The 15,207-nt window shown below is 44.5% G+C and overlaps 1 protein-coding gene across 4 annotated transcripts in view; it reads right to left on the bottom strand.

Moving 5' to 3' along the window:
- Window positions 1–3,141: 3,141 nt before the first annotated feature.
- ttc7a (tetratricopeptide repeat domain 7A) overlaps window positions 3,142–15,207 on the bottom strand; it is a 132,806-nt gene continuing 120,740 nt past the window's right edge. For 3 of the 4 annotated variants that reach the window (XM_061963042.2, XM_061963050.2, XM_061963091.2), the window contains one exon: window positions 3,142–7,372. In XM_061963042.2, coding sequence (XP_061819026.1) covers window positions 7,154–7,372 — 219 coding nt within the window. In that variant the 3' untranslated portion in view covers window positions 3,142–7,153. The remainder of the gene's footprint in view (window positions 7,373–15,207) is intronic. The other variant, XM_061963081.2, reaches the window with a different exon arrangement.

Raw genomic sequence — 15,207 nt, forward strand, 5'->3', positions numbered from 1 at the left:
GCATTTCATGGAAGCTGCTTTTATACCCAATCATGGCACCCACCTGTTCCCAATTAACCTGTTTGCCTGTAGGATGTTCCAAATAAATGTTTGATGAGCATTCCCCAACTTTCTCCGTCTTTTTTGCCACTTGTGCCAGCTTTTTTGAAACATGTTGCAGGCATCAAATTCCAAATGAGCTAATATTTGCAAAAAACAACGTTTCCCAGTTTGAACGTTAAATATCTTGTCTTTGCAGTCTATTCAATTGAATATAAGTTGAAAAGGATTTGCAAATCATTGTATTCTGTTTGTATTTACGATCTACACAACGTGCCAACTTCATTGGTTTTGGGGTTTGTACATTTAATACATCACCAACGCCGTATAAAGTCATGATGTAAATGCTGACAAAGAAACAGGCATGGGTCGTCTCACCCAGGTTATGAAGTTTCTAGCTCGCGGCAGCCTCATCTTATAGGTTTATGTCCTGTATTAATTTAAAAAATTTGCATATTCTGCGATTTTTACAAATGTTAAAACCATTGGAATGATACAGAAAATATTTCTTACAAAATTCAGTTGTCAAATATTCCAGTATTTTCCAGACTATATAGCGCACCTAAATATAAGCTACATCCACTTATTTTTTGGACAAATATTATTCAGTACATATATGGTTATGGTTCAGTTTATTTCGCACATGCATACAGTTACAATATGGTATATCACATATGTCCAGGTCCTCTTTACATGTCTGAAAAGGATTAAGAAGAAGCAAAGTTTATTTAACCCTTCTCCTTTTCAATTTTATAGAAATAGAAGGAACTTTTTGGGAATTTTGCCCATCATTTACAATCCTTATGAAAGACATGACGACAGGTGCATTTAAAAAATATATATATTCTAAATATTATGTTTACATAATCGAGTGGTCTGCTCGTTTCCTCGCTTCCCTGCTCCCTGTAAGTTTATTATACAAACGTAGATCATAAATCATGCATCTCACCTGGACATGATACAATTGAGTAGGTAATCTGACATGTTGGGACACTTTGACCGCCATATAGGACCTGGAACTAACAAAGATGACACAAAAAGCGCTTGTCCGCCCCTACCGTTTCTTCGTGAGGATTATGAGACATCGTTCACCTAAATGGGAATATGAACATCCCAGCAGTCTGCACATACTTGCCAACCTTGAGACCTCCGATTTCGGGAGGTGGGGGGTGGGGGGCGTGGTCGGGGTTGGGGCGGGGGCGTGGTTGGGGGAGAGGAGTATATTTACAGCTAGAATTCACCAAGTCAAGTATTTCATATATATATATATATATATATATATATATATATATATATATATATATATATATATATATATATATATATATATATATATACACATATACACATATACAGGTAAAAGCCAGTAAATTAGAATATTTTGAAAAACTTGATTTATTTCAGTAATTGCATTCAAAAGGTGTAACTTGTACATTATATTTATTCATTGCACACAGACTGATGCATTCAAATGTTTATTTCATTTAATTTTGATGATTTGAAGTGGCAACAAATGAAAATCCAAAATTCCGTGTGTCACAAAATTAGAATATTACTTAAGGCTAATACAAAAAAGGGATTTTTAGAAATGTTGGCCAACTGAAAAATATGAAAATGAAAAATATGAGCATGTACAATACTCAATACTTGGTTGGAGCTCCTTTTGCCTTAATTACTGCGTTAATGCGGCGTGGCATGGAGTCGATGAGTTTCTGGCACTGCTCAGGTGTTATGAGAGCCCAGGTTACTCTGATAGTGGCCTTCAACTCTTCTGCGTTATTGGGTCTGGCATTCTGCATCTTCCTTTTCACAATACCCCACAGATTTTCTATGGGGCTAAGGTCAAGGGAGTTGGCGGGCCAATTTAGAACAGAAATACCATGGTCCGTAAACCAGGCACGGGTAGATTTTGCGCTGTGTGCAGGCGCCAAGTCCTGTTGGAACTTGAAATCTCCATCTCCATAGAGCAGGTCAGCAGCAGGAAGCATGAAGTGCTCTAAAACTTGCTGGTAGACGGCTGCGTTGACCCTGGATCTCAGGAAACAGAGTGGACCGACACCAGCAGATGACATGGCACCCCAAACCATCACTGATGGTGGAAACTTTACACTAGACTTCAGGCAACGTGGATCCTGTGCCTCTCCTGTCTTCCTCCAGACTCTGGGACCTCGATTTCCAAAGGAAATGCAAAATTTGCATGGTTGGGTGATGGTTTGGGGTGCCATGTCATCTGCTGGTGTCGGTCCACTCTGTTTCCTGAGATCCAGGGTCAACGCAGCCGTCTACCAGCAAGTTTTAGAGCACTTCATGCTTCCTGCTGCTGACCTGCTCTATGGAGATGGAGATTTCAAGTTCCAACAGGACTTGGCGCCTGCACACAGCGCAAAATCTACCCGTGCCTGGTTTACGGACCATGGTATTTCTGTTCTAAATTGGCCCGCCAACTCCCCTGACCTTAGCCCCATAGAAAATCTGTGGGGTATTGTGAAAAGGAAGATGCAGAATGCCAGACCCAAAAACGCAGAAGAGTTGAAGGCCACTATCAGAGCAACCTGGGCTCTCATAACACCTGAGCAGTGCCAGAAACTCATCGACTCCATGCCACGCCGCATTAACGCAGTAATTGAGGCAAAAGGAGCTCCAACCAAGTATTGAGTATTGTACATGCTCATATTTTTCATTTTCATACTTTTCAGTTGGCCAACATTTCTAAAAATCCCTTTTTTGTATTAGCCTTACACAATATTCTAATTTTGTGACACACGGAATTTTGGATTTTCATTTGTTGCCACTTCAAATCATCAAAATTAAATGAAGTAAACATTTGAATGCATCAGTCTGTGTGCAATGAATAAATATAATGTACAAGTTACACCTTTTGAATGCAATTACTGAAATAAATCAAGTTTTTCAAAATATTCTAATTTACTGGCTTTTACCTGTATAAGAAATACTTGACTTACAGTGAACTCTTGCTATATATATATATTTATTTTATTATATGTATATATAAATAAAAAAAATACTTGCAGTGTTCATTTGTTCATTTATTTACACATATACACACACATAACACTCATCTACTCATTGTTGAGTTAAGGGTTGAATTGTCCATCCTTGTTCTATTCTCTGTCACTATTTTTCTAACCATGCTGAACACCTTCTCTGATGATGCATTGCTGTGTGGCACGCACAAAAGTGCTTTCATCAAATGCGCTAGAGTCTGGAATCTTCCATCTCTCCCTAGCATGTCCCAGAACCGGTCAATCTTTGCTTCCTGAGGAAGATCTTCACTGCCAAGCACTTGGTAGTCCACTACTTCTTCCCGGAGGCTATCCAGGTCCAATCGCAGCTGCTGCTTGGAACTTACAAGCGTATTTCTTCATCTTACTCGTCGTCGGCGTCGCCACGGCTGTATCTTCCTCTTCTGCTTTGTCTCCTGGTTGTGTGCGCAGTTGTGCACTGCACTCTCTAAAATCCCTAGATGCTATTGTCACATTTGCATGTACAGTAGATGGCAGTATTGTCCTGTTTAAGAGTGTCACAACATTGCTGTGTACAGCAGACAAACTGCTTTACGGTAGACGAAAACGTGACTGCTGTTGTGTGTTGTTGCCGTGCTGGGAGGACGTTAATGAAACTGCCTAACAATAAACCCACTTAAGAAACCAAGAACTCGCCCTCGATCATTCTACAGTTATAACGTGATTGGGCAGGCACGCTGTTTATATTGTGGGAAAGCGGACGTGAATACAGGCTGTCCTCACTCAGGTCCGCATGGAGCTGGAGGGGGCGTGGCCTCCAGCTCCGCCTGAATTTCGGGAGATTTTCGGGAGAAAATTTGTCCCGGGAGGTTTTGGGAGAGGTGCTGAATTTCGGGAGTCTCCCGGAAAATCCGGGAGGGTTGGCAAGTATGAGTCTGCATAATAATGACAGTAGTCATTGCACATTAAGTGATGTTTTAGTATGTTTGCTGGCTCTCATGATGTCTGCAGTGAGTAATAATCAGTGATGAAGAAAAAAAAAAAGAGCAAACGTTGTGATGCCTTTTTGAAATGAATGTGCTGCGTATGCTTAAAATGGTCAACATACGTACATATTAAATGTTATTGTAAATGTGCCCGTTATTGCATTACATATATACTTACATCATGTATATAAAACCTTAATGGAGGAGTTTGGATGTTTTTAGGGGCTCTATAGGCAGAATTGAATGACTTCCATGGCTCAGTTGTAAGCTGACTTTTGATTACATTTATTTAATATTTAGAACGCATAAAAAAAAAAAAAAACATCCATCATCATGTCTTTTATAACTGTTGTGAACGATAGGCAAATTTCCCCCATAAATGCAGTTGCTCTTTAAGTTTACAGTTTTTAATGCTCTAGTTATCAAAATGTTGGATTTATAATTGAGTCTTACTTATCAAAAATCAATTTATCGCGGTCAAAATGTGAGCGTGAATGTTGTCTGTCTATCTGTGTTGGCCCAGCGATGTGGTGGCGACTTGTCCAGGGTGTACCCCGCCTTCCGCTCGCGTGCAGCTGAGATAGGCTCCAGCACCCCCCGCGACCCCGAAAGGGACAAGCGGTAGAAAATGGATGGATGGATGTTCAGAACCAAATCACAGCGATAAAGGAGGGATGACTGTATTTATCACTGTGACGCCAATGTGAGAGTAACACATTACAGTAGTAATAAGATGATGTGATATGACCGGTTCATTGAGCTCATGTTTACAAGAGTGTGTGTGCAAATGTGTGTGTGTGTGTGTTGACAGTGACATTGAGTAGAGAGTCTCATCTGCCTGTTGTCATTCAGAGAGGGATGCATCCTCCATTACTCTGTCTCCTTTTACAAGGGCTGTCAAGACCCCAGAATGTGTTTGTGTGTGTGTTTGTGTGTGTGTGTGCCCCCCCTGTACACAATATGTGTCACTGTGTGTGTCTGCATATCCATGACCGTGCACATGCACTCACATCATGTACTGTTTCCCCACAGGGATTAGAGTGTTCATCTCCCAAAGCGCCATGTGGGTGTCACGCCGTGCTAATGAGAGGAAGGCGGGAACAAGGGAGAGCTGGCGAGCAATGAAGGAAAGGCTAAAAATAGATTCTTTTTTTTCCGGACAGCATCTAAAGACATGACGGTGATCGATAATGACTGTGCCAGTCTTGTTAGGTGAGGGCTTTTACACGTGGGGCCTTGAGTGGTTAGCATGTCAGGAGGTCGAGGGTTCGAATCCTCTTTCTATGGAGTTTGTGTTGTGTTGCTTTTTCACACATTCCAAAAACAACTAATTGGGGACTATATTGTCCAAAAGTGTGAGTGTGATTGGCTAATGAGGACACGCACACAATGGATGGATGGCACAGATGGATGATGTTCAAATCAAAGATGAGTACAGGGAAGGGATGGTTGTAGAAATGAGATTCCATGCACTCACATGCACACGCTGTGCACATGTGAGTGTGCTGGTAAGAAGACCAAATATCTCCCCAGTTACTCAAACAAGGGCTGGCTGCTAGGCAACCAAGCCACATCACATCAGGCAAGCCTGGGGAGGGAGGGAGGGAGGGAGAGGGAGAGACGTGGGGGGCGTTCAGAGGCAGGAAAGTGTGCTGGCAGTGTTACATAAGCCAGTAGGCAAGTCCCAGTGCACGCATGAATGTGCTGAGACACTGGGAAGGGAAGGGAAGTGATGCCCATTAGTCACAAGTGACAAGGCAGGTGAAGATGCAGCATCCGGCAGTGATTTGAAAAGCTGTTATTATTCAAAATGGGGAGGATTGAGATCAGGTGAGACCAAAAAAGACCAACAAAAACACAAACATGCTATATATACAGAATATATATTAATGCACAATAACAATTAACTGTAACATATATTTTTAGTGTCCTGCACATTGCTCTAATTGTCTATCTAATGAATTTAAAATATCAATCCAAACTATTTTGAACACTGGAAAAATAGCATTTGTTGACTTTCCCAGCTTCCTAAAATTATACAATGAAATATATTCATATAAATCCATCATAAACAGGGGCTTCCCCTGACTAAATGTACGCTTTTTAAATGGAATTGAATGCAGATTGTGTACTTTGAGCAGGGGTGTCAAACTTGTTTTCATTGAGGGCCGCCTTCCCATGGCCAAGAGGATGGGGAAAAATGTTGCTCACATGAAATATTCACACTTTAGACATGTTGCCAGATATTTAAACAATAATGTTATTTTTAAAGGGCAGTATGTCTAATCCATTTTGCTTTCGAAGCTGTACACTGACTAATGTAAATTTAAGCTTTATCATTTTTTTAAATCTACAATTTTGTTTCCCATCACTGATGGGAACCAACATTGAAAAACGGCTTCATTCTTTAGACCCAACCATCCTGAGAAATATGTTGAAAATACATCAATCCAAAAACTAAATAGAAATAAAGCTGGGGTGTCATTAATATGAATATATATCTATAATATGTATGCACAAATGAAGTAAGGAACAGTAAGTTCCACATGTAACTGTAGTGTGTTATTGATGGTAACCGATAAATCAATAAAGTGCCAGTTTTATTTAACCAATCACATTTAAACAATACTAATAATAAATGAACCTCCAATAAGTATTCCTACTTCTAATGAAATATTCTCCTGGCAGCTTCATTTTGCTGCACAATTATATTATAATACGAATGCAAATGATACACTCAAAGTACACTGCACCTTCTGCTAAAAGTTCAATAAAATCTTGCTCACTTCCCAGTCGGTTTTATGGCGTTTCTGGGGGTCTCTCTTTAAGACTTTTTTTTATCGAAAAAACTAAAACAACGTCCTCAAAGAGATGGTTTCTGTCCTCATGAACATGTGAACATGCTAAATAAAGGTTATCCACCTCTTGTAACTTATCAACAAAGACCGAGGTTTAGCTTAGTTTTTGGATTTATCGCCTTGTAAAAAATAAAGCGTCAATGTTTTGGTCTCACAACGTCAAATGCTCCTTAAAATAATCAAACAAAATGAAACTTTATATAAGTCATCAAATGAGCAAACTGTGTGCTAACAGGAAGTGTGTCCAAAATCAAGTTAGTTGAGAGAAAGTTGCACCTCAGGTCTCTCAGAGCTCTCTAGGGATGATGGTGAAAGGTCGAATGGGGCAGGAAGCTTCCAGCTCCAAAGCGGTCAGGAAGCAGTCAGGAGCCTGACTGGAGCCGCGAGACTGTAGCGCCTCTCCAAGTCCACTCCATGCTTCGTGTGACGTGCTGTGGACCTGAACTGCATCACGCAGGACCTTCTCGCCAAGGTGCACACGCCCGATTTTCACCAGCAGCCGACCCTGCATGAACGATAATAAAATATATTCAACATAAAACATTAGACCGCCACGGACAAATTTGGTAAGACCGGTTACAGATTCTCTGTTTATGTACATTTCTGCGGACACTTTCCTTTTGAAAGTGTTTCCTGTTTTGCTTATTTTACAATCGCCACTTTCTACAAGTGTAGAAGTCATTGCTGATTTATTTGAAGCCTAAAGGCTTCTCATGATACTGTGTGATGTTTTATTGATGATCTGATATCATTATAGTCAAAATGACAGCTGTGTTTTTTAGGTAAATAGCACCAGTGTTACGATCCGCTGCCCGGATCATAGTTTCTTTATGTTTGAGTCACATGTTTTCAGCACCTTGATTTTGTTTGTGTTCAGTTGCCATGTCAACTGATTACATTCACCTGCCTCTGGTTAGTGTTCGGGACGCGCACCTGTTGCCCGGGCACTAATCAGAGGGCTATTTAGTCTTTGCCCTGGCCTCACTCGGCCTGGCTTCCTAGTTTGTTCCCATACAACTGTTAACGACTACTTAGATTTCATGCTATGCTATTTTTTCCTGCTAGCTCCCACGCTAGTCCTTTTGTTTTGCCTTTTGTGCTACGTGCATGTCTTTTGTTTATTCATCATATGATTTATATTTAAAATAAATCATTTTCCTACCTGCAAGCTGTGTCCGAAGCCGTCTGCATCCTTGGGAGAACCACACCCGCATCACTATGCGACCCAGTCGTTTCAGTAGGAAGCCAGCAAATAACAATTCTCCCGCGGCAGCCATTGAGGAGTTTGACGAAGGTACGTGGGAGGTGTTGCGAGCAATGGAAGCGGAAACTCTTCGCTATTCCCCCTCGGAGCGCCAGGACTTGATATGGGGTCCCAACGGAAAGCTGGTCCCAATCCACTCCGTTTGGCCCGAGGACATCGCCACACCCCCGCAGTACGGGACGCGTCAGCGAAGACGGAAGCCGGCCAGAAGGTCTTCCCCTCGCTGTCAAGACGCGCCGCTCCTGCAAACTCCTCCCCCGGACCGAAGCAAGCTACATGCAGCTCAAACTACCCCTCCTCAGACGTTTGGCAACCCAATCGACCACTTCGCCAAACATTTCTCCGATTGGGCTGTCAGTCACATGGACATTTCCAACAATGACGTCATTTCATTGGCGCCCCCCGAAGAGGTAACTCCGACCACTCCCGATGACGTCATTGAGCAATAATTTTTTTTTCCATCTTCTGCTTCATTCAGTCAGCCACCTCCAAATAACTTTTATTCTAAGATAAAACATTATCAGGACATTTTTGTTAAGTTCAAGTCTAGTCAGTCACATTCTGATTTTCAAGCTCCGCCCCCAATTACTTTGGCCTCGCCCCCAGTGACTATTGCTCCGCCCACTGCACATATTTTCTCCCCCTGTTCTCTCACCCAATCTCAAGTGGGGGGTGAGAATAGACAATTTGGACAATTTAAAGAGGAGGAGTATACCCCCCTCCTTACCTCCCCCCACACACCCTTGAAGACGGTTCCAAACCGCAAAGAGCGCGTCTGGTATCCGCGTCTTGAGGGGGGGCTAGTACTGGGAACTGTGCTAGTGCGGTGGCACAACTTCGGCGTACTAAGCCGCAACCACCTGCACGGCCACCGCCACCAGTTTTTTGGCGTGCTAAGCGGCAACCTCCTGCACGGCCACCGCCACCAGTCTTTCGGCGTGCTAAACCGCAACCTCCTGCACGGCCACCGCCACCAGTTTTTCGGCGTGCTAAACCGCAACCTCCTGCACGGCCACCGCCACCAGTCTTTCGGCGTGCTAAACCGCAACCTCCTGCACGGCCCCCGCCACCAGTCTTTCGGCGTGCTAAGCCGCAACCTCCTGCACGGCCACCGCCACCAGTCCTTTGGCCTGCTAAGCCACAACCGCCAGCTAGGCCACCTCCAGCTGCACCTCGGCTAGCATCTGCACCTGTTCCTGCACCTCGGCTGACACACCAAGCTTCGTCTCCTGTATCTCCACCACGTCAAGCTCCACCATGCCAAGCTCCTCTGCTGGTTCCCACACCAGCGCCGGCTCCAAGGCTGGTTCCCACACCAGCGCCGGCTCCAAGGCTGGTTCCCACACCAGCGCCGGCTCCAAGGCTGGTTCCCACACCAGCGCCGGCTCCACGGCTGGTTCCCACACCAGCGCCGGCTCCACGGCTGGTTCCCACACCAGCGCCGGCTCCACGGCTGGTTCCCACACCAGCGCCGGCTCCAAGGCTGGTTCTCACACCAACGCCGGCTCCAAGGCTGGTTCTCACACCAGCGCCGACTCCAAGACCAACCCCTGTCCCGGCTCCAAGGCTGGGTCCCACACCAGTGCCGGCTCCAAGGCTGGTTCCCACACCAGCGCCGGCTCCACGGCTGGTACCCACACCAGCGCCGGCTCCACGACTGGTACCCACACCAGCGCCGGCTCCACGGCTGGTACCAGAACCTGCACCTGCTCCACGGCTGGTACCAGAACCTGCACCTGCCTCCACGGCGACGACGTCTCCTCCTGCCTCCACGGCGACGACGTCTCCTCCTGCCTCCACGGCGACGACGACTCCTCCTGCTTCCACGGCGACGTCTGCTCTCTCCTCGTCTCCGGTGGGCTTTTCCAGGACGCCGCCACCTTCCTCGCCCTCATCGTCGTCTCAGCGACCTCGAGTGGTCTGGCTGCGCAAGCGGCGCTCTCTGAGGTTTCTGTATGGACGCCTGTGGCGCAAACAGCAGCGACACCCGAGACATAGACTTAGAACTCTGCGGCTGCTGAACTTCTGGCGCCACTCACGCCCACCTTCTCGGCAGCCACGAATGTGGCCTTTCCGTGGTCGCCCGCCTCGCCTGCGGCAGCGGCGTTCCACTCGCCGCCGCCACCTGACTCTTCCCCGGTGGATTCGGGGACACGTGGCCTGGCGACCCACCACCAAATCCTCCCTCCACCCTCCCTGGACTCTTGAACTGTTTCTTGTTTTTTGGGTTCTAGTTTTATTTCGTGTCAAGGGACATCTGGAATCTGTCCTTTAAGGGGGGGGTACTGTTACGATCCGCTGCCCGGATCATAGTTTGTTTATGTTTGAGTCACATGTTTTCAGCACCTTGATTTTGTTTGTGTTCAGTTGCCATGTCAACTGATTACATTCACCTGCCTCTGGTTAGTGTTCGGGACGCGCACCTGTTGCCCGGGCGCTAATCAGAGGGCTATTTAGTCTTTGCCCTGGCCTCACTCGGCCTGGCTTCCTAGTTTGTTCCCATACAACTGTTAACGACTACTTAGATTTCATGCTATGCTATTTTTTCCTGCTAGCTCCCACGCTAGTCCTTTTGTTTTGCCTTTTGTGCTACGTGCATGTCTTTTGTTTATTCATCATATGATTTATATTTAAAATAAATCATTTTCCTACCTGCAAGCTGTGTCCGAAGCCGTCTGCATCCTTGGGAGAACCACACCCGCATCACTATGCGACCCAGTCGTTTCAACCAGACTGCTAAACAAATAAGCTGTTATGGCTAACCTGCACATGCTAATTTTGGACTACAATTCAATTGATTTATGTTGTGCAAGTATGTTTGCTGCCATTGTTTGTAATAATATTCACTTTATATTCATACAAGATGCAAACATTAACTTTATTTCACTCAATGACAAAAGAATACGATCTGGTACCCTCGCAAGGGGGGCCACATGATAATAGCCTGGGCTTTTGTGAAGATTTGAATATGTTTTTCTATCATTTCAATCTGCTAGTTTCAAAACACGTCAACAAAGTTAAGATAAAATCCACTTTGTTGTCAAAGTTCAATGCTAAGATTGTTTGAATCAGTTTAGGAATGTGTAACAGGACCATCACTCCCTTGCAAAAATGCAAAATGGTTCATTCCTTCTGGTAGCAGCACTGTTCACTCGACACACACGTCTTCAAAGCTCACATTAATGCACTCACACACAGCACCAACATTTAGAAACCAGGATGGAATTAATCTATTTGTGGCAGCACTCAAGGAACCTTGATTAAAGTTTGAAAACAAAGGCCTGACTGGTTTTTAAAGGGGAACTGCATTGTTTTTAGAATGTTGCCTGTTGTTCACTATCCTTATGAGAGACAAGAACACATATGTCTTTTTCTTTAATGCATTCTAATTAAGGTGCGGCTCAACGGCGAGCGCTGCCAGAGCCCGAAAAGGCATCGTGGGCCTTGTGAGTTGTGCGGCAGCCAAGGCAGGCTCCTTGAAGGTCCAATCCTCGGCTGCAGAAGCTAGCTCTTGGGACGTGGAACGTCACCTCGCTGGGGGGAAGGAGCCCGAGCTGGTGCGCGAAATGGAGAAGTTCCGGCTGGATCTAGCCGGTCTCACCTCGACGCAAAGCAAGGGCTCTGCAACCAGTCTTCCCGAGAGCGCCTTTCACTGCTGCGTTGCCAGCAGTGAAAGGCGACGGGCTGAGGTGGCAATTCTTGTTGCCCCGTGGCTCAGAGTCTGTACTTTGGAGTTTCCCTCCTCCTCCGGGTAGGGGGACGGGTCCTGACAGCAGTTCAGAGCACCCGCCCTTTTTGGAGTCCTTAGAGAGAGTACTAGAGAGTGCTCCCTAATGATTCCCTAATTCTACTGGGGGATTTCAACGCTCACTTTGGCAGTGACAGTGAAACCTGGAGAGGCGTGATTAGGAGAAACGGTCGGAGGGTGTGTTCCAACTATCGGAGGATCACACTCCTCAACCTTTTCCGGTAAGGTCTATTCAGGATAGTCGGCTAGTCGAACCTCAGATTTATGAGGAGCAGTGTGGTTTTCGTCCTGGTCGTGAAACTGGGGACCAACTCCATACTCTCTGCAGGATCCTTGAGAGATCATGAGAGTTTGCCCAACCAGTCTACATGTGTTTTGTGGACTTGGAGAAGGCATTCGACCGTGTCACTCGGGAAGTCCTGTGGGGAGTGCTCAGAAAGTATGGGGTATCGGACCACCTGATTGTGGCGGTCCGCTCCCTGTACAATCAGTGTCAGAGCTTGGTCCGCATTGCCGGCAGTAAGTCGGACACGTTTCCAGTGAAGGTTGGACTCCGCCAGGGCTGCCCTTTGTCACTGATTCTGTTTACAACTTCTATGGACAGAATTTCTAGGCGCAGTTAGGGCGTTGAGGGGATCTGATTTGATGGCTGCAGGATTTGGTCCCTGCTTTTTGCAGATGATGTGGTCCTGATGGCTTCATCTGGCTACGATCTTCACTGGATCAGTTCACAGCTGAGTGTGAGGCGACTGGGATGACAATCAGCACTTCCAAGTCCATGGTTCTCGTCCACAAATAGATGGCGTGCCATCTCCGGGTTTGGGAGGAGATCCTGTATCGATCTGTCTTGGTGAAGAAAGAGCTGAGCCTGAAGGCAAAGCTCTCAATTTACCGGTCGATCTACGTCCCTATTCTAACCTATGGTTATGACGGAAAGGACAAGATCACGGGTAAAAGCGGCTGAAATTAGTTTCCTTCATCGGGTGGCGGGGCTCTCCCTTAGAGATAGAACAATAAGCTCTGCTATTCGGGAGTAACTCAAAGTAAAGCCGCTGCTCCTCCACATCAAGAGGAGCCAGATGAGGTGGTTCCGGCATCTGGTCTGAATGCCCCCCCCAAATGCCTCTCTGGGGAGGTGTTTAGGGCACATCGACCACAGGGAAGAACCAGGATACGGTGGAGAGACTATGTCTCCCAGCTGGCCTGGGAACGCCTCGGGATCCCCTGGGAAGAACTGGACGAAATAGCTGGGGAAAGAGAAGTCTGGACTTCTCTGCTTAGGCTGCAGCCCCCGCGACCTGACTTTGGATAGGCGGAAGTAGATGGATGGATGGCATTCTAACTCATAAATAAACGTAAATACAATTCTGCTTACAACAGAGCCAATGGGAGGCTGTTTATTCCGCCCATAAACCCCTCTAAATAACCATCCAAAAACAGCCACCAATACTCCATTTACATGTCGTGGCCTGAATATTAACCAAATATTAGTGATATTGTTATTATAAGTGCTAAAGCACACAAACTCATTTTAGTGGTGCACGAATGCAGCTGAGATAGGCTCCAGCGGCCCCCCGCTTCCCCTAAAGGGACAAGCGGTAGAAAATGGATGGATGGATGGATTGTCACAAAGAGCTGTTGCTGCTATACTGATGTCATGAGCTGGTGAGCTGCTTTTGTGCCTTAGAGCTGGTGAGTTTATTCTAGATCATTAATCATGTCTCTCACCTTGATAGTAGAAAGATGAAGACAAAATCCAACAAGTTGGTCATCTAGGTATCCAATTTAGACATGGAGATTGCGATAAAGACATGAAAAGACACTAGGTACCCTCCTTTTTACTTCGCAAGGATTATGAGTCATTCTTCATCTAAACAGGGAATATATCAACATCTAAACAGTCAGCATCCTAATGATAGCAGACACTGTACAGTAAGTGATGTTTTATTATGTTTGTTGGCTCTCATGATGTCCACAGTGAGTAGTAATAAGTGATGTTGTTGAAAGGAAAAAGCAAACGCTATGATATGTTTGTGAAATTAATGCGCTGCCGTATGCTTAAAATGAACAAAATACGTAAATAACAAATATTATAAATGTGCCTGTTACTACATTGCATATATACTTACAGTGTTTATATAAAACGTTGATGGAGGTGTTTTTTAAGGACTTTTATAGGCAGAATAGAGTGACTCCCATTGGCTCTATTTTACGTGGACTTTTGATGGCATTGATTTACTAGTTAGAATGCATTAAAAAAAGAAAATCATGTTTGCTTGTCTTATATAGTGATTGTGAATGATAGGCAAAATTCCCCCCAAAAAGCGCAGTTCCCGTTTAAAGATAGGGATAGGTTCCTTGGGCTAGGGATATACCAATAATAATAATAATAATAATAATAATGCACTAATAATAATTATGTATTGTTATTATGATCAACTATGGGTAATAATACCTGTGTCAGCTAATGTACACCTTATATAATGAAGTAAAGACAAACTTGACATATTTATATTCATCCATCCATCCATTTTCTACCGCTTATTCCCTTTGGGGTCGCGGGGGGCGCTGGAGCCTATCTCAGCTACAATCGGGCGGAAGGCGGTGTACACCCTGGACAAGTCGCATATTCATATTTAGGCTAATAACGATAGGTTGTATGATTATTAAAACTGTCTCATTTATATAAAATGTGTGGCCACTTTTTAAAAAGAAAATGCACACCAAAAAACACTATCAAATAATTTAAGGGGCTTTAAGAATTTCTTAGGGAGCCAAAATGGGGCCACAAATAAAATCTTGTTTAGGGTCCCACAAAACCGGACAGAAGGTGTTTGTCCTGGTTTTAATTTAAACAAGATTTCTGTGTATAATAAAACTGACCACAAGCAAAGAGTTAAATCTGTCACACATGCATACAACATACACTGTATGTCATAATATACAACATATATGTCATTATGTACACAATATGTATTTACATACAACATATATGACATACTCCTGACCTTTGTTACACATAATGTATTGGAGTGAGACAGACAACTGACGTTAAGTAGCCTCTCTGCACACAAGCCCCATATTAATTAGCTGTGATTAAACTTCCAATAACGCACGCACGCTTATCTCTCTGCTATTAAACTGGGTCTCACAGCACTGAAAGACACCAATACTAACATGCAGCTGAAAGTAAATGGGCTATTGGTACAATATATTACATTATTATTAGGAGCATGGATGTCAATTATGAAAAAGAAGGAGACCAAACAAATTGGGACTGAGAAGAAATTTGAGTTGAAGATGATAAGACTACTTGTTTCTGGCATCA

This window comes from Nerophis lumbriciformis, linkage group LG02 (genome assembly GCF_033978685.3).
Source record: "Nerophis lumbriciformis linkage group LG02, RoL_Nlum_v2.1, whole genome shotgun sequence".
Lineage (NCBI taxonomy): Eukaryota > Metazoa > Chordata > Actinopteri > Syngnathiformes > Syngnathidae > Nerophis > Nerophis lumbriciformis.